Below are 19,380 nucleotides of genomic sequence, written 5' to 3'. Positions count from 1 at the left end.
TCAAGCTTTGATTAACAAAAGAGAATGGAAGGAGGCTATAATACTATGACGTCATCGATCTATTCGCTAACCTGGAAAGCGTGGGAGTCCGAGCGGTTATTGGTTAGAACGTTATGACGTCATAACTCCGCGTAGCCAATGGGAGCAATTCGAAGGAGGGACAGCAGGGAAAGAACTGCTCGAAGTTGCACATTGGATCTGGCTATCGGTGGGAAAGGTAACGTCGGTCTGGTCTCGTGTGTGGTAGAATCTCGCTTGGCGCTGAGTTTTAAAAGACAGTAATGATTCTGGGCCGTAATGGATAGACATTTCCTTATTAAATCTCGTTCGAACAAAAGTTGGACTTTTTAGTGAATTTCTTAAGCGAATAGACAGTTCAAATCTGTTTACTATAACTTTAGGACAAAATTATGAAATCATCAGGATAATATTTATGACTTTGTCCACATCAATTAGTCAGTGGCCAACCAGTCTAGTAATAAGCACAGTGACCTGTGTTGCTTGAGACATATCCGATTTGCTTTCTGAAAAGAAGAGAGGAAATTATGGCGAGTGTGCTCAAAAGATTCCACCACTTCAAGACCAACCAGTTCCACGGAGGGAACTGCGGGGAAAACGCAAGTCCCAAAGAAGAGGCAGAGGCAGAGGGCGATTGCCCCCTCCCAAGTGAACTCCTAAACCGAAGGAAAGTCTCCATATCGAAGAGCGGACGCTACAGGGAGAATCACAAGAAGAGGTGCGCTCTGCTCGATGAGACCAAGAAGGAACTGCAAACACAGGCGAAATCTACGCCATCCAGCTCCTCTGACAAAGACGATCTGCGCACCATGGGATCTCTCAGAGATAAAGTGAGTTAGAGATGTTCATATTCTTTTCGTATTTGATTATTTCCTTGATTTGAATCGTTTTGATAACGATACGAAATGTGATTTATTTGAGTGGTTGATATTCTGCCATTAAGCCACGTAAAAAGGGAGGATTTTTATGTTGTTTTGTGTTTTCCCTACATGCAGTCTGGTACCTGTGTGGTAAGTAACCTTTAACCATTATTATTATTATTATTATTATTATTATTATTATTATCATTATTATTATTATACCGTTTGAAAAGCTATTTAATAACTAAGCTCCTTAGACTTTTATGATGCCCATTACAGATAATCATTGTAAAATCAACATATTCAATTGAACACAACTAAAGAGTAATGCAATGATATAAGATTAATAATAATATAATTAATAAATCCTGTATGGTTCAGCATTAAATCACAATATCACTAAAGCTATCTCAGCAGAACTTATGCAACGAAAGACAAGTTCTCATTGCAAGGGAAGACAGGGTTGCCAGTTTGGCCTTTTTCAGGCCAAAAAACCTCATATTTGGCCATTTTAAAAAACTGCTTGGCCTTTAGTAATATGAAAAAGGTGGGCCTTAAATGCTATAAATTTGACCTTTTTCTACAAATGGTTTGGCCTTTTAAAGCTTCTGTTGATCAGAAGTTGGCCTTTTCTCATTTAGAAAACTTGGCAACCCTGAGGGAAGATTCATATAATAGTCTACCATTCAATTTCCCAGTTCTGCAATCACTTTAGATGTAATGGAAACCTGTCATTTGGCTGTAAGTTACAGAAGATATTTTAAAATACTTACAAAACCGTTCGGCAAGACAGTCACGGCTATCAGCCACAAGTATTGCAAAGTGTATTAAGTAAAATACAAGACAATCTATAACGAACTTTATATGTCAGTGTCAAAGAGCTTTCAAACTCACCTTGACATCATTGCAAATATTACTATTACTATTATTATTATTATTATTATTATTATTATTATTATTATTACTTGCTAAGCTACAACCCTAGTTGGAAAAGCAGGATGCTATAAGCCCAGGGGCTCCAACAAGGAAAATAGCTCAGTGAGGAAAGGAAAAAAGGAAAATAAAATATTTCAGGAAGAGTAACAACATTAAAATAAATATCTCCTATATAAACAATAAACACTTTAACAAAACAAGAGGAAGAGAAATAAGATAGAAGAGTGTGCTCGAGTGTGCTCGAGAAACCTACACATATACACATCTGAGTGGGGATACCTTTATGTGGTGAAAGGATTTATGTTTCGCCATGATCAACAAAACTATAGTTATTGGGGACACCCATACTAGGTTGGTTTGCTGTGAGAGATCAAACGAAAGTCTCCCACCAATTTGCACTGGTCAGCGTGGTTCTGAAAACCAGCCAAACGCCAGACATGAAGAAAGACATGTCTAAGGCCTTGTCCTGCAGTGGACTAGAAACGGTTGCATTTTAGTGTGTGTGTATATGTATACACACACACACACACACACATATATATATATATATATACACACAAAAAGTTAAAAATGTCATCAGAACTTCACAAATAAAATAAACTATTATATATATATATATATATATATATATATATATATATATATATATATACATATATATATATATATATATATATATATATATATATATATATATATATATATATATGGTAATGGGGTAGTTATATATATATATATATATATATATATATATATATATATATATATATATGTGTATATATATACATATGTCTATACAAAACAAAGTAAAAACAAATGTCAACAGAACTTCAAAAACAAAAGAAAAACGATTACATATATACATATATACATCATATACAATCGATTGACCGCTTCACATGTTAAACTTCAAATGACAACAGAGAATGGCATTCAATGTAAGATCTTGAGCAATTCACGAGGTTATGTTTTGGTCATTTTGTGGTTAACCTGTGCAATATTCCACCGAAGCCAGTTTGCGGTCACACGTTTGTTTTGTTTATTAAGTACACAAGATACTGGCTGCCCACTTCAGAGTGAATTTGTGTATCGTATCTTAAATCCCCAGGCTATTTGGAAATTTCCAACCCTTAACCCCCAGGGGGTTATTTTTTTCCCAGCACATTTTGCAGTATATATTTTTTTTTAAATTGCTCTAACAACCTTAATTTTTGTCACAGAGAGGTCAGGTTGGTCTCATTCTCTTGGAAAATGCCTGAATTTTCTCGAAAAATTATCAAAAATATGAAAAAAAAAATTTTATAGCATTTTTTTGCAAGGACGTACCGGTACGTCCATGGGGGTAAAGGGATGGCTTTTGTGAAACGTACGAGTACGTCCTTTGGGGGTAAAAGGGTTAAGAAAGGATTGTATTTTTCTTTGATAAATGCGAAGGAAATGTAAATTTTGCTTTATTCATATAGAGTAGATTTTTTTCTCTATGTTATCGAGAGGAAGTATGGGATGGAAAGTTCTGTGCTAGATTACTGAGGCACCGCAAACCACGAAGGTCAGTGGGAGTAATCTTTTGTTGTTTATTACCCTCGGCTTTGGTTTCAGCCGAGCCGCGCTGGACAAACAATTGTAATTACTTTTATTTACATACTCATATGAATAAGCCTACGTACGAGTCTTTGAAATTTGTATAAATGTATCATATTCATATTTTCAATAGCTGCTGTCGTTCCTCGTGGCTGCTTTATTTTAGAAACAATTGAAGAATAGTTAATCATCAACTATATAAATTCCCAAAATTGAATAGACATTAATTAAAAGCATATACTAAAAGTATCTTCTACAGCGAGTTTATAAAAATCTCGAATATGTAGAGTAATTCATTCGACATTCAAATGGGAAAATCTAACTAAACCAGAAATAATAGTTTTTAGTGACTTGATTGATTGATTGATTAAGATTGCGGTGCATCTTTGGCTTGAACATGGGTGTTTTGCGCATGTGCAACCCAAAGGAGAGACAGATTTTTCCCAGTTTTGTTCCTGTAGTCCATTTCTTTTAGAGAGTCATATTTACACCGACTCGCAGCGGTGCCCTTTTAGCTCGGAAAAGTTTCCTGATCGCTGATTGGTTGGACAAGATAATTCTAACTAATCAGCGACCAGGAAACTTTTCCGAGCTAAAAGGGCACCGCTGCATATTTGCACCGACTCGCAGCGGTGCCCTTTTAGCGCGGAAAAGTTTCCTGATCGCTGATTGGTTAAACGAGATAATTCTAACCAATCAGCGATCAGGAAACTTTTCCGAGCTAAAAGGGCACCGCTGCGAGTCGGAAAAGTTTCCTGATCGCTGATTGGTTAGAATTATCTTGTCCAACCAATCAGCGATCCGGAAACTTTTCCGAGCTAAAAGGGCACCGCTGCGAGTCGGTGCAAATCTGCCTCGCTAAAAGAAATGGACTATAGATGTGTAGGTGCAACGCGCTGCAATTGCAGAAAGTTCATTGTCATTAGTTACCGCCTACACAGACAGTACAGCTTTCATACTTTTACTTTTAGCTTCCAAAGTTTGTCTAATATATCAGGCAACTTCTTTGGTTAGCGATTCTAACTTACTTAATTCTATGCTACTGTTTCTAAATTTTCTTAATTTGTTACAGGTAGGTAGGTAGTAGGTTGGCCAGGGCACCAGCCACCCGTTGAGATACTACCGCATGAGAGTTTTGGGGTCTTTTGACTGGCCAGATAGTACTAAATTAGATCCTTCTCTCCGGTTACGGTTTATTTTCCCTTGCCTAGGCACATCCACACTGAATAGTCTGGCCTATTCTTTACATATTCTCCTCTGTCCTTATACACCTGACAACACAGAATACCAAACAATTCTTCTTCACTCAAGGAGTTACTGCACTTTAATTGTTCAGTGGCCACTTTCCTCTTGGTAAAGGTAGAAGAGACTCTTTAGCTATGGTAAGCAGCTATTCTAGGAGAAGGACACTCCAAAATTAAACCATTGTTCTCTAGTCTTGGTTAGTGCCATAGCCTCTGTACCATCATCTTCCACTTTCTTGGGTTAGAGTTCTCTTGCTTGAAGGTACACTCGAGCACACTATTCTATCTAATTTCTCTTCCTCTTGTTTTGTTCAAGTTTTTATAGTTTGTATAGGAGATATTTTTTTCAATGTTGTTACTCTTCTTAGTTTATTCTATTTTCCTTTTTTTCCTTTCCTTACTGGGCTATTTTCCCTGTTGGGGCCTCTGGGCTTAAAGTATCCTGCTTTTCCAACTAGGGTTGTAGCTTAGCTAATAATAATAATAATAATAATAATAATAATATAGCTTTAAAATATGCTCTATTGTATCATGTGCCTCACTACACAACACACAAAGCTCATCCTTCTCATTCATTTTCCATAATTTTCTTTCAATTTTATCATATTCAACCTTGTTCTCATAACTATTACTGCTTCCTTAGTGTTGAGTTCTCCTATGTAATCTCACACGTCATTACTATTTACAAACTTTATTTTGGTAATTTTTACTTTCTCTTCTTCTATTTTTCTTTTAATCTCATTTGCTACTTTGCTTTTTATTTATTGCTTAAGTTCTTGCTTTTTATACTTTCTTACTTCATTAATCTTATATTATATTTATACTTTCTTACTTCTTTAATCTTATTATATATTATATATATATATATATATATATATATATATATATATATATATATATATATATATATATATAATTCATATATATTGCATATTTCAATAAAACTTTTTCCCTTATTTAGTCTTCCACCATCTCCTTAACTAATTGTTCACCATCTGATGTTATAAAACAACACTTTTTTTCATACTCTTCTATTTTCAAGTGGTCATATTCCTGTTTCGGCTATAAGCCTCCAATAAGGTGTGTCTGCAACTTGTTCAAACATCTTAAAAGCGTTCGTCATAATGATGGGATAATGATAATGATAATGATGGGATGAGAATCATTCTAATTTATTGTTGCCTATTGGTAACCTCTCTGCCTGGCGATTGTCGGAATAGGGTTAAAGTCCCCCTCAAACTTTTTTTTTTTATCTTTTATTATAAAAATACAATTACATCTTAGCAATTTACATTATATACGTAATTATTCTTTACAAAATACTGATATGAACTACATTGTTTTACATAGTTATAAATCACATCAATACAAATTAAATCAATTAATAAATATATAATATGCAATAATTTTTATTGTACAAACGTTCTTAGCTTATAATTATGTTACATATTTAAGTAATTATCATAAATGTACTCTTTTGTAAATATCTTATTTAATTCTCAAACTCGAGAGTTTTTTGCTCAAACTCGAGAGTTTTTTGTAGTGCCTGCAACCTAACCATCCTTGTGAGCTAAGGATGGGGGATTGGGGGAGCCTATAGGTCTACCTCCTGAGTCATCAGCAGCCATTGCCTGGCCCTACCTGATCGTAGCCTGGGTGAAGAGGTGGTTTGGGTGCTGATCATAAGTATATATGGTCAGCCTCTATAACATTGGCCTGCTAACTACGGCTCTGCCATTCATGATTGGCCTTGAAACGTTTAAAACGTCCTCACGTGCTGAGCGGTGAACAAGTCCGAATATTTACAGTTTACTGACGAACAAATGAATCCCCCATATGCTTCCTACGACTATCAAGATATTTACCAGTAAACATTATATTTTGCAGATATATGAAGGAAACCAGTTCCATTTCTTTCCTATGTAAAAGGCAGCATAGTGTTAAAGAACTTAAGGATTAGAACAAAAAAATGTGACTTTAGATACTTTCCATATATTCTGTGCGAATGTTATAAACAACGGATTAACTGTTTTAAACTGGATTAACATACTTCTTTGCATTACGAAAGGAATCTTCAAAGAAAGTATAAAACGTAAAATATAATACACCGCATACCACTCCTCGAGAGACCATAACATTGTGACAACAGAAGCTTGGCTTGCTACTTGTTATTTTCCCCAGAGAAAAATAAATGAACTACGTAAACAGATCACGCTCAGACTATGTTCCTCACTAATAATAAGAGCTTCGGGAATCTATTTTCCTTGAAGAACATGGTGGCGAATGAGTGGCGTTCATTTCATGGTATGTTCAACCAAAGGCCAGACCAAAGGGTACAGTACCCTTCTGAGCACCCAGTAGTTTTTGCCCTCTTAGACCTAAGCAGAAAGAAGTATAGCCAGAGGGATAGGCTATACTGATGTATATCCATAAGGGCGTAACCTTTATAGATTTAAATGTCGTCATGAATGGAAGAGGCAAGGGACAATGACAATACCCTAGCAAGGACTGGCCATCTATATATAAGATCATCTCCACCCAAGATAGGACCAAGGAGGGCCAAGAAATGGCTGCTGATAACTCAGCAGGTAGCCCTACAGGCTCGCCTGAACCCTGATCCTCGGCTTACAAGGATGGTGAGGTTGCAAACACTACAAGAAACTATCGAACTTCAGAGGGGCTCGAACTCCAGTTCGGTAAATCGTTAGGCAGGGACGTTTCGACTTTTAAAAAGGATTTCTTCCATCTACCACTTTATGTCGACATGGGAAACTTTATCATCAGCAATGCAAGTGAAATTGAAAACGTATTACTTGGTAGAGAGAGACATACGAAGTAATGGCGTCACGCTTGAAAAATAATAAATTTAACATTAAACCACTAAACACTAGATTAGTAATTCTTAGTGTTTTAGTAATGGAAGTTTTTACAATCGTGTCAACGAAGAAGAGCGAAGATTAAATGATAAACTGTGCTAAGAAATAATGGGGAAAACCGACAATTGCTATTCTCTATTATGAAGTCAACGAAGAAGAGCGAAGATTAACTGATAAACTGTGCTAAAAAATAATAGGGAGAACCGACAATTGCTATTCTCTATTATGAAGTCAACGAAGAAGAGCGAAGATTAAATGATAAACTGTGCTAAAAAAATAATAGGGAAAACCGACAATTGCTATTCTCTATTATGAAGTTAACGAAGAAGAGCGAAGATTACATGATAAACTCTGCTAAAAATAATAGAAAAAACCGACAAATGCTATTCTCTATTATGAAGACCTAATCAAAACCAGATTGTTTGATTACATTATCGTAAATAGATTCGACGCCATTCAAGAAGAAACCTCAACGACTGACATGAATTGTTTAAACCAGTTGACAAGAAATAAACAAAGAAAAGGCATCTGACTACACGCTTTGTATGATTTGGCAAAGGTCACGTCATGTTTCAGGTTCCATTTCAAAATTGACGCGTCATTTGATCGCTGTATGCAACTCTTTGTAAGGGGATCCAAAGCAGAATGTCAATCAATTACAGTATGACAATTACACGCTAATACGTGTCTTGTAATTAAAACGCATTTAACAAATTTGATAGGACGAATATTTTACGAACTTGAGAGTAAATTAGGTTTTGTTGAACATTAACATACTGCCGGATTATATTAATTCATTGAGTCTACGGTGAGAATTAAAGTTATTTGAAATAGAGGTATTTTCGTTGTTTGAGTTCGACTACTCAACCAATGATTATTATTGTTTTAGAAGAGGCTTGAGAGCAGAATTGACATCGATAGATATTATTATTATTATTATTATTATTATTATTATTAGCTAAGCTACAACCCTAGTTGGAAAAGCAAGTTTCTACATGTCCAAGGGCTCCAACAGGGAAAAATAACCCAGCGAGGAAAGGAAATAAGGAAATAAATAAACTATAAGAGAAGTAACCAACAATGAAAACATTTTAAGCACAGTAACAACCTTAAAATAAATCTTTTATATATAAACTATAGACTATATTCTTTATTTTCCCTTCTATACCCCTTCCACCCACGGTCTAATATACCTAGACCGTGCTTCCACCATTCACATTGGCGAGAACACGAACGAACGTTGCCACCGTGTTGTTATGTAACCCCCCCCCCCCCCCCTCCGGATCCTCCCGCCCCCTCCCAGCATGGCGTGTTGTGACCGTGAGATACCACCTTTCCTCTCTTTTCCTGCCGGATTTTGCACAAAAATACTTTCGCATGACTGAGATGTGAGTGGATGGCAAGCCCCGAGCGTGATATTCATTTAGAGATTAACAAGAAACCGGGTCAACGGGTTGTTTTAAGAGGTTTTGCCTATTTCGCTATGAGAAAATGTCCGGGATATATTTCGCGGTCATTTTTAGGTTGGTGAAAACATCTGTTCAAGTTCGGATAAAATAGACGATAACGTGAGACTATCAAGTGGAAAGTTTCTTGTGATAAACGGTCGGATTTAGAGAGTAGAAAACCATAAAAAAAGGTTTAGAATTTCACTAGATAAAGTTTTTACTGGTCATGCAAACTTGTTTTATGGCTATGTTAACGTTGTTTTTATGTCCGTTCATTTTTACTAGTATTAATAAAGAAGAATACTTTTATTCTTGTTTGGATTTCAAGGCTATCAAGGAAAGCGTATATTCAGATAGCTAACGTATGTTGTACTTGAGGCATTTGCAAAACACAAAATGGTTGAATGTTATTATTAGGCCTATTACAGTAAAACTTTCAGATTTGCTCTCCAGAATCTACAGCCTTTGGTGCACCATTAATTTTTTAGGCTTTACTAAAACTACAAATCAATCTTCTTAATAAATTACTTTCTTAATTGATAGTAATAAGAATACTGGGTCCAATATAGAAGAATTATATATATATATATATATATATATATATATATATATATATATATATATATATATATATATATATATATATATATATATATATATATATATATATGAATACAGACATTCTTCTATATTTGACTGATTATTTTTATAAGTATAATGGGTCCAATATAGTAGAATTTCTTATATATATATATATATATATATATATATATATATATATATATATATATATATATATATATATATTCCTATGCTAGGCTGATTCGATCCGTTGGATTTGTAGCATTACACAGTTCCAACAATGATTGGAGACTCGCTTTTAATAATAATAATAATAATAACAACAGCATTCGACCATTTCAAATAGTTTTTCAGATCGATACTTATGTCTCTCTCAATCGATTGTTTATTTATTTCCTTATTTCCTTTTCTCACTAGGCTATTTTTCCCTGTTGGAGCTTTTGGGCTTATAGCATCCGACTTTTCCAACTAGAGTAAGTAGTTTAGCTAATAATAATAATAATAATAATAATAATAATAATAATTGTGGTTTATTCATTGAAATTCGAATGACGTCTTAAGAAAATTCCTAAGTGAAACCAAATGGTAGAGAGAGTTACAAGGATTCACAAGGAATTTGGATGTCTCAAAGACTTTTTAGTCCATCCGGGGAAACTCCATTTGCTCTTGGGTAGACCGATTTGGGTTGAACGTTTAGAGAGTTTTTATGATCTTGTCTAACTTGAACAAATACAGATCACAACAATCTATTCTGGCTTGGCACAATTCAGTCCAGAGGTAACGGATATAAACCAGAATTGAAAAGATACACCACTCAATGTGGTAACCTACAAAATAGAAAATGCATTGAACAGACTTCCAGCAGATGTAGTAAATAGTAACACGGTAAACGAGTCCAAGAATATGAATTTTTAATGCCTCTATTAACGAGAGAGAGAGAGAGAGAGAGAGAGAGAGAGAGAGAGAGAGAGAGAGAGAGAGAGAGAGAGAGAGAGAATTCGTGATCCAAGTCCAAAGATATGTTATGAGAAAAGAACAAATTGAAACTTCGTCTTACAAGTAAAAGCTCAATGTGACCGAAGGTTACACATATGAGTCTATCCGCATATCCTTCACACGTTCGCCAAACTTCAAAGGAAACGCTGTGTAATTATTTTGTCAGCTTTTCTTTGCCGGCAAATCTCTTTCATCATCAGGTGGCTTTCAGGAAGACCTCAGGCAAGGTGATGAATAGAAGGAAAGTCAACAGAGGAAATCAAAAGCCTTGTATAACCTCTTCCGAGGAGAGGTTTTCTAAACTCCGCCCCCTTGACGTGAGGCAGACAGCGTTCAGGAATTGGCATTCACTTGTGTAGAAAAACTGTGTTTAGATTAATCAAACTTATTGTGGCCTAATTGGTAACGTCTCTGCCTGGCGATTGCCGGGGGTTCGAGTCCTGCTCAGACTCGTTAGTTCTTTTAATGTTTGCTACCTTACCATCTTTGTGAGCTAAGTTTGGGGGGTTTTGGGGAACCCATGGGTCTATCTGCTGAGTCATCAGCAGCCACTGCCTGGTCCTCCCTGGTCCCAGCCTGTGTGGAGAGGAGGCTTGGGCGCTGATCATATGTATATATAGTCAGTCTTTATGGCATTGTCCTGCTTGCTAGGGCAATGTCACTGTCTCTTGCCTCTGCCATTGCAAGATTTATTCGATTCATTTGTGAATAAGTTAGAATATCCATGAGACCATAGATCATTAATAACTTACACAGGAAAATAGAGATAATTCTAGTATATATAAATGGGCAATAATGGGAGGGAAATGGGGAAAACAATTAATTTCAAAAACATTATTATATCTTAATAAATATAGAAAAATGACGGCGTTATTAAAAGTAAATTGGAGTTTAGTGTAAAATACGTAATATGGACAAAACACATATCTATGTATAATGTATCACATGAAATCTGTACTAATAATGATGATAGACATTCATTTCTAAATATTTATTGCAATCCTTCATAAAGCTGACTACCAGATGGTAACAAGTCTTGTCATAATATAAAGTTTAATCCGGGTGCTATCATACGCTATCTTTTCATTTATCAGTCAACATTGCGATATTAATAATACAAGTAACTTAGAGGAAAAATAAGAGCTAGACAAGGGCAAAGAGTATTTAGCAATTCCCGTGAGTTTAAATTTAGCAATAACGTAGTATTAACGTATAATTTAGCTCAAAATATTACCCCCATCTGACTCTAAAGCGGATAGCCACCACCCAGCCTGTCGGAAAGAAAACGGGTCGTGTGAATCGGTCATTTTCCTGACCAATGGAACGAGTAAAGACGCCAGCCCTGATTTCTGTTGCATATCCCTTGCCTCTGTGACTATCCCCAAAGCCAGCAACCACGATACTGAAAAGTATAGTTCTGTTAAAAACCCTGACCATATATCGTTTCATTCTTATTTGATAATAATAATAATAATAATAATAATAATAATAATAATAATAATAATAATAATAATATAGACACATTTCCATAAATCTAAAAAATAAATGTAAAACGTACTCATACGAAAACAACATTTAAACTATTTTTTACCCAACAACTGCAGTAATACAAATCGGTTATCATCACTTTGTATGTTTAACCTTAATATGAGTAGAAACTGAAATGTGAAAGCTTAAACAATATTTACTGTACTTGAAGTTTGCGGAAGCAGTTTTTCATTGCCAAGGTTCGAACTTCGAAATCCAATAATAAACATTTGCGAGTTCTTAACTGGTGAAAGTTATGCTCTATATTATTATTATTATTATTATTATTATTATTATTATTATTATTATTATTATTATTATTATTTGCTAAGCTACAACCCTAGTTGGAAAAGTCGGATGCTATAAGCCCAAGAGCTCCAACAGGAAAAAATAGCCTAGTGAGGAAAGGAAATAAGGAATAAAAAGTTATCTAAAAACGGCTTCGTAAGTTTACCAAAATCAACAGTACTAAACGTTCCAAAGAAACAGATGTATGAGTCTCTACCATTCATATATAACTATAAAAATGTTGAATGTAAACTTGAGAAAGCTCTTTCTGATTTGTATCCCTGTGTTAATTTCAAGTTTGTTTTCAAGAATCCAGTAACCATGGGTAGCATGTTCACATTCAAAGACACTCTACCAGATTTGATGCGGTCCTCAATTGTTTATCTATACAATTGTCCTAAATGTAATTTAGGAACTGGTGTAGGCTGTTCCAACCGTCTCTTGAGGATCCGCATTGACTCCTATAGAGGTGTCAGTTATCGTACAGGATGTACATTGAGTAAAAAGGCATTTTCTTTCATACGTATGGCAAAGAGCTCTTCTCAGCGGCCACTACCGATTGGTTTGACAATAGTTTTAACTTTTATACCCTTTCCCGAAACAAGTTATATGTAAAATATCTAAAGTAAATCATTTACATATATTACAATAACACTTTGTAGATGATATTACTTATTTTGAATAATCTCCAGTACTGTATTTTATACCATATCCATAGAGCATGGCAGGTCAAATAAAAGTGTTGTGTTTGCAAATAAGCCTATCAGGATGAATGAAGGTGTATGGATAGTAACTTTTAGTTTCATTTAATTATCGAGCTAACCCTTCGTTATATTTGTTTCAGAAGGAGAAGAACAAGGAAAACGAAAAGAACAGAGAGAACATCATCGTCAGGAGAGATAGCATCATCAGTGACACCGACGGCCATGCGGTAGCTGACGAAATCGCGTCCCTGGCCAAAACTCTGTGCAAAGAAAATTCGTTGGAAACGGCATTATAGCCAATGGGATGCTGAGAGCACGACCTCATAACCGATGAAAAAGAGGGAATTTTTTTTTCAAATAGACTGCTCTTCATACAAGAGCCTGAACTGTTTCGTAAGGCCATTAATATTACAACAGTTAAAGAGCCGAGATGACTTCATAGGCACTGAGACAATGAAAAGGCTCCATAGTCGTATGCCGCTAGGTTTAACTGATAATGAATTCCTATTCTTAGATTTATTAATTTCAAGATTTTTTTCACAGTTTTGGAAACAATCTTGTAAACAATGAATCCGAACAGATAATATATGAAGAAACAACTAACCTTCCCAAATGGGGTTTGGAACTCATGGATATCGGTTAATATGGTAACTTAACGTATGTGCGTTTATTCCCATATAAAAAAAGGGTTCGTATATTTCCCTTCGAATTTGCTTTTGTAGGAAAATATATCTAAAATCGTGGTGAAAACATCAGGTTAAGTCGCCTTTGTTGGCCATGCATAAAATCGTGTGAAAGGGATAATTTGATAAATTTGGTATTCGATGACATATGAATGTAATAAACAGAGGACGACCAATAGTGCACTTTCAGCAAAACCGAAATATTGATTAGAGTTTTTAGATAATATTGTCATTATTTATCTGTTAAAGACTGGGTATGTCAAGAACTTTTCCACACTGTTATTGCTAATAGACTTACGTGTAGTTCAAGCCTATACTTCTTCACAGTAGGCCTAGTTGTGAACTTGTGATACCACACATGGTCTTGTATAAGTTCTAGGCAATACATAGAAAAGTGAGAGGTGTCATTGAGGTATCCTTAGAAGCAATAAGACTTTCGTATGTTTATCGTGTGTCATAGTATAAACCACGAAAACGTTCATCGCAGGTTGTAGTGAAATATGTACAGTGTATGTGATATTTTATAGGTTAAAATTAGTATACAGATTCTGTGGTTTTCCTTGGTTTTTTGTTAGATGTAAACGGCATATCCTTGTTTCCCTCTTGAAATCTAGAGTTTTCAACAGGTTTTTTTTCTTTTATTCGAATTTGAAGACCATCTTTAATTAGAATTTTATTTTTGCAAACATTCTCTCACGAATGATAAAATTACGCATAGGCCTATTGCTTAGATGGGAGCCATCTAACTTTCAGATTACATAAAATACGAGGAATTCATACACATTCATTTACATAGAACATTTTATCATCATGATTATCATTATTATCCTATTATGAAGCTTTTTCGATACCCATTAATCATATCTTAGTATAGTTGCAAACATTTTTCCTTCATGCTGAAAAGAATTGAGCTTCCCGAGCACATTTCAGTTTCTTTTTATTGTAACAACTTAGCGAAGATGGCGTTAAACCAACTGAACATTTTTCCAACGGAGCGTTGAAGAGAGTTGCAAATCATTCTCTATGCTTTCAATACAAATCAACGATCCATTGTGTGGGTTTCTCACCACGATGCCAATATATATTTCTTTGTTTTTCTTTTTTTTTTAAACTTTATTCTTGATTCCCACTTTCCATACTTCCCGGTGATTATTTCTTGTCACTCTACTAACCTGTTTCTCTTTCATTCATGTCATTTCTGAAGCTTTCTCCAAGTTTCCATCGCCCGAAATAACAACCATTTGTGATGTAAAATGTCTCTTTTTCCAGTCGTTGGTCCGTACTTCCTTTCCTTGAGCCAGTTTCCCTCATGTTTTATCATTTGCTACAATATACTGTAGTGTCATCATTATTAATAATGGATAACTCGTTTAATCTACTGTGTAAATAAATAGGCCTAAAGATTATGTGGTTGATTGCCTTCATTCATGTACGAAAGAGGAATGAAGAGGATAAACCTAACGTGAAAACTGAATTATGAGTCTAGATTCCAAAATGGTGTCCATGACTTGATCTAGTATCTAAGAAGAAGAAAGGTTTTCAAACTTGTTTTTTCTTCAATGGCATCATTGCTGGATTATTAAGACTAAATGTTTTTCATAAGTTTAAAACGACGACTATCTCTAAAAGCTTATAGTAAGATATAAGTCTGAGTAGAGAAGTCTAGAAAAGAGCAGTATATATCATGTTGATACGTGTGTAAAATATATAACGAATAGATTTGTAGACAAATAAAACTTTGGTGTTTCCATTTCGTCTTTCCATTCATCCTATATCTGCTTATTTAAAAACTCTGTTATGCTAGACTCATGAAGATTGTAGTAGAAAAGAAGAATGTAAAAGCAAAAGTGAACAATATATTCAGATCCACACTCGTTACGGTAGACATTAATGAAAATTAGATGTCGTTAGCAGAAGGAACAATGCATTATTATTATTATTATTATTATTATTATCATTATTATTATTTGCTAAGCTACAACACTAGTTGGAAAAGCAGGATGCTATAAACCCAGGGGCCCCAATAGGGAAAATAGCTCAGTGAGGAAAGGAAACATGGGAAAATTAAATATTTTAAGAACAGTAGTATCTAATAAATATTTCAATATAAACTATAAAAACTTTAACAAAACAAGAGGAAGAGAAATTAGATAGAATAGTGTGCCCGAGTGTACCCTCAAGCAAGAGAACTCTAATCCAAGTCTTTCTATAGTTTATATGACATATCTGTTTTTGACGTTGTTAATAGTTTATTTAGGAGATATCTGTTTTGACGCTTTAAGTGTTTTTTTAGAATGATATATTGTTAACCTATTCTCATCATTTATTGATTTCCTTATTTCCTTTCCTCACTGCGCTATTTTTCCCTGTTGGAGCCCTTGGGCTTATAGCATCTTGCTTTTCCAAATAGGGTTGTAGCTTGGCTGGTAATAATAATAATAATAATAATAATAATAATAATAATAATAATAATAATAATAGGGGAAGACCATGGTACATAGGCTTTAGCACTACCTAGGACTAGAGAACAATGGTTTGATTTTGGAGTGTCCTTCTCTTAGAAGAGCTGCTTACCATAGCTAAAGAGTCTCTTCTACTCTTGCCAAGAGGAAAGTAGCTGCTGAAAAATTACAGAGCTGTAGTTAACCCCTTGGGTGAAGAAATTAACAATGCTCTACTTGACGTCAAACGCTATCTGGTTAATTACTAAATTGAACGCTTTCAAGAAATCTTACAGACTCAGAGAAACTGTAAAACTCTAGGGTTTCTTAATAAACATTTCACCTTAATCACTCGAGATTAGTTTTCCATAACTAACTTTCGGATACGGATAAGGAACGGGAAGTGAGGAATATGGGGAAAGGATAAGTACCCCTGGATACAATCCAGTTTATAGCCCGAAGGCAGGTTCTCGGGATGTGAAAGAATAAGGAAAAAGGGAGAAAGAGAAGTACAGAACAATAAAAGAGAGGGGCAGACCTTCACGCGATGTTAGATAGTATTAGAATCAGTTTGAGAAAAGAAAAGACAGGCAGGGAAAGGAAAGGTGTTTTGGTTCTATGTCTAGCCCTTGCTACAGGAGTCTGTTCGTCTATCTAACTTTCATCTTGTCACTATTCTCGACAGCTACAGTATATCACAGATGTCTGCCATTTTAACTATTGTAAATTGACACTTGTTGAAGTATTTAGGATATTGGTATAGCCTCTGTACCATGGTCTTCCACTGTCTTGGATTAGAGTTCTCTTGCTTGAGGGTACACTCGGGCACACTGTTCTATATAGTTTCTCTTCCTTTTGTTTTGTTAAGTTTTTATAGTTTATATAGGAAATATTTATTTTAATGTTACTATTCTTAAAATATTTTATTTTTCCTCATTTCCTTTCCTCACTGGGCTATTTTCCCTGTTGTGGCCCCAGGGCTTATAGCATCCTGATTTTCCAACTAGGGTTGTAGCTTAGCATTTAATAATAATAATAATAATTAATTATAATTGTTGTATGAGATATAATTTGATGCTGAAGATGAAGGAGGCAATGATTGAAAGGCAAAACAGTAGGTTGAATGAATTTCATCAGTAAAAGCTTACAAAGAAAGATAATTCTGAAAAAAGATCACTAATGGTGAAGGCTGAATGAAAGTCAAAAATAATGTTGAACATCACTGAGATCACATAAAAGCAAACAGGTAACACAAACCAATGTATTTACTCTCTAGATCTTACCATAAACTACTTACGAGAAGCAAATCTAAAAATTTTCACAACGACAAACGAAGAACAAAGAAAAGCGTTTGACTGCAATAAAATCAATACTAAAACTGATAAGAAAAACACACTCTTTTTGAAATCCCTGTTAAAGAAATAAGCATAAGCCATGAAAAATAAAAGGGAAGGGTTTTAGCTTTAAGGGACTAAGCACACTGGCGACTTTGTAGAGCCACAAGTGGCTGCGTTTTGTGGCGGGGATATTTTCTCCCATAGGTTCCCATTGTTTTCAAGCTTTGCCGATCACACTTGCGGCTGTGGAAAGCTGTCGCTCGTCCCCGCCACAAACAGCACATTTTGTGGCGGCGTTTTGTGGCTGGCTGAGAGCACACTAGCGACCTCTGGCGACCACATGTGGCTGCTAATCAGATGTAGTGATATCGGTGTGGCGACCACACGTGTCCGGGTATTCAAAACATAACCACATGTGGTCGCAACTTGTGGCTCTAAAATGTGGCTAGTGTGCTTTGGCCCGCCACTTTGCGCGGCCACTTGTGGTACCACAGAGTGGCTAGTGTGCTCGGGGCGTAAAGGTTTAAAGGCCGCTCATGAATGGCAGAGAAAAGGGACAGTGACATTGCCTTATCGAGCAGAACAATACCATAGAGACTGACCATATATACATATGATCAGCGCCCAAGCCCCCTCTCTACCCAAGTTAGGACCAAGGAGGGCCAGGCAATGGCTGCTGATGACTCAGTAGATAGACCTATAGGCTTCCCTAAACCCCCCTTCCTTAGGTCACAAGGATGGTGGGGTGGCAGTGACCAAAGAAACTAACGAGTTTGTGCGGGACTCGAACACTAGTCTGGCATTCACCAGTCAGGGACGTTACCACATCGGCCACCACATGGTAACATAGATTATATTTTGGGGAACTAGAAAGATTCGGCTTCAAAATGGCGAGTTAGAGACAACTGACCAATGTTGTAAATACTATCAGTAATAGTTTAACAGATAGTTTAAAATAGTATAAAATAAAAATAATAAATGATAGTAATATAATATAATAGCATGTTTAGTATATAAAATAGTTTATCATATAAATAGTAGTAAAATATAAAGTGAAAAAACACTATCAGTCATACTATAAAAAAATCACCCAGATTGCAGTCTAACTGATTCACACAGACAGGCGTGGCAATACCTATGGTCAGCCCCTTCAAATAGTGATTGAAGGACTGAATAAGGACATTTCCTTTGGAATTGATGGAACCAAAAACAGAAATTCACTTCCACAATTACACTTGGAATCTTATGAATAAGTAGTAAGGTATAGAAGAGGGAATTCTCAGAGAGAACTTAATTATAATGAAAAATTAAAACAATTAAGAAAATAAATTTAAATTGATCAAATTCGGGTCCATTTATTCTAAAACCTGGTACGGATCAGGGATGTAACCTTTGACCTGTGAATTAAACTTTGACCCGTGAATTTAACCTGTGACCCGTGAATTGAACCTTTGACCCGTGAATTGAACCTTGACTTGTGAACTTAACCTTTGACCCGTGAATTTAACCTTTGACCCGTGAATTTAACCCTTGACCGGTGAATTTAACCTTCGACTATTGAATTTAACTTTTGACTCGTGAATGTAACCTTTGACTCGTGAATTTAACATTTGACCCGTGAATTAAACTTTGACCCGTGAATTCAACTTTGACTTGTGAATTAAACTTTGACCCGTGGACGCCTTCAGTCTGACCTTCCACCAACGTAGCGACCTCATCTTACCAATTCATTAATCAGGGAATCCCACATCGCCAACGTTCTCTGTTCCCAACATTTCAGTGACATTATCATTATTATTATTATTATTATTATTATTATTATTATTATTATTACTTGCTAAGCTATAACCCATGTTGGA

The 19,380-nt window shown here is 35.4% G+C and overlaps 1 protein-coding gene across 1 annotated transcript; it reads left to right on the top strand.

The window, feature by feature from the left end:
• The first annotated feature begins 203 nt into the window (after positions 1-203).
• LOC137655671 (uncharacterized) lies at positions 204-15,493 on the top strand. Its single transcript, XM_068389625.1, has 2 exons — positions 204-848; positions 13,201-15,493. Exons 1-2 carry the CDS (start codon positions 546-548, stop codon positions 13,354-13,356), a joined length of 459 nt encoding a protein of 152 aa, XP_068245726.1. The 5' UTR covers positions 204-545; the 3' UTR covers positions 13,357-15,493.
• Positions 15,494-19,380: the final 3,887 nt, after the last annotated feature.

This window comes from Palaemon carinicauda, chromosome 16, assembly GCF_036898095.1.
Source record: "Palaemon carinicauda isolate YSFRI2023 chromosome 16, ASM3689809v2, whole genome shotgun sequence".
Lineage (NCBI taxonomy): Eukaryota > Metazoa > Arthropoda > Malacostraca > Decapoda > Palaemonidae > Palaemon > Palaemon carinicauda.
Note: the sequence above shows the minus strand (reverse complement) of the source record. Positions and strands in the feature narration are given on the sequence as shown.

Excerpts from the sequence above, each read along its gene's own strand:
- LOC137655671 (XM_068389625.1), top strand. The coding sequence starts at position 546 with ATGGCGAGTGTGCTCAAAAGATTCCACCACTTCAAGACCAACCAGTTC. Across the intron at positions 849-13,200 it reads TGGGATCTCTCAGAGATAAA|AAGGAGAAGAACAAGGAAAA; the intron begins GTGAGTTAGAGA and ends TATTTGTTTCAG.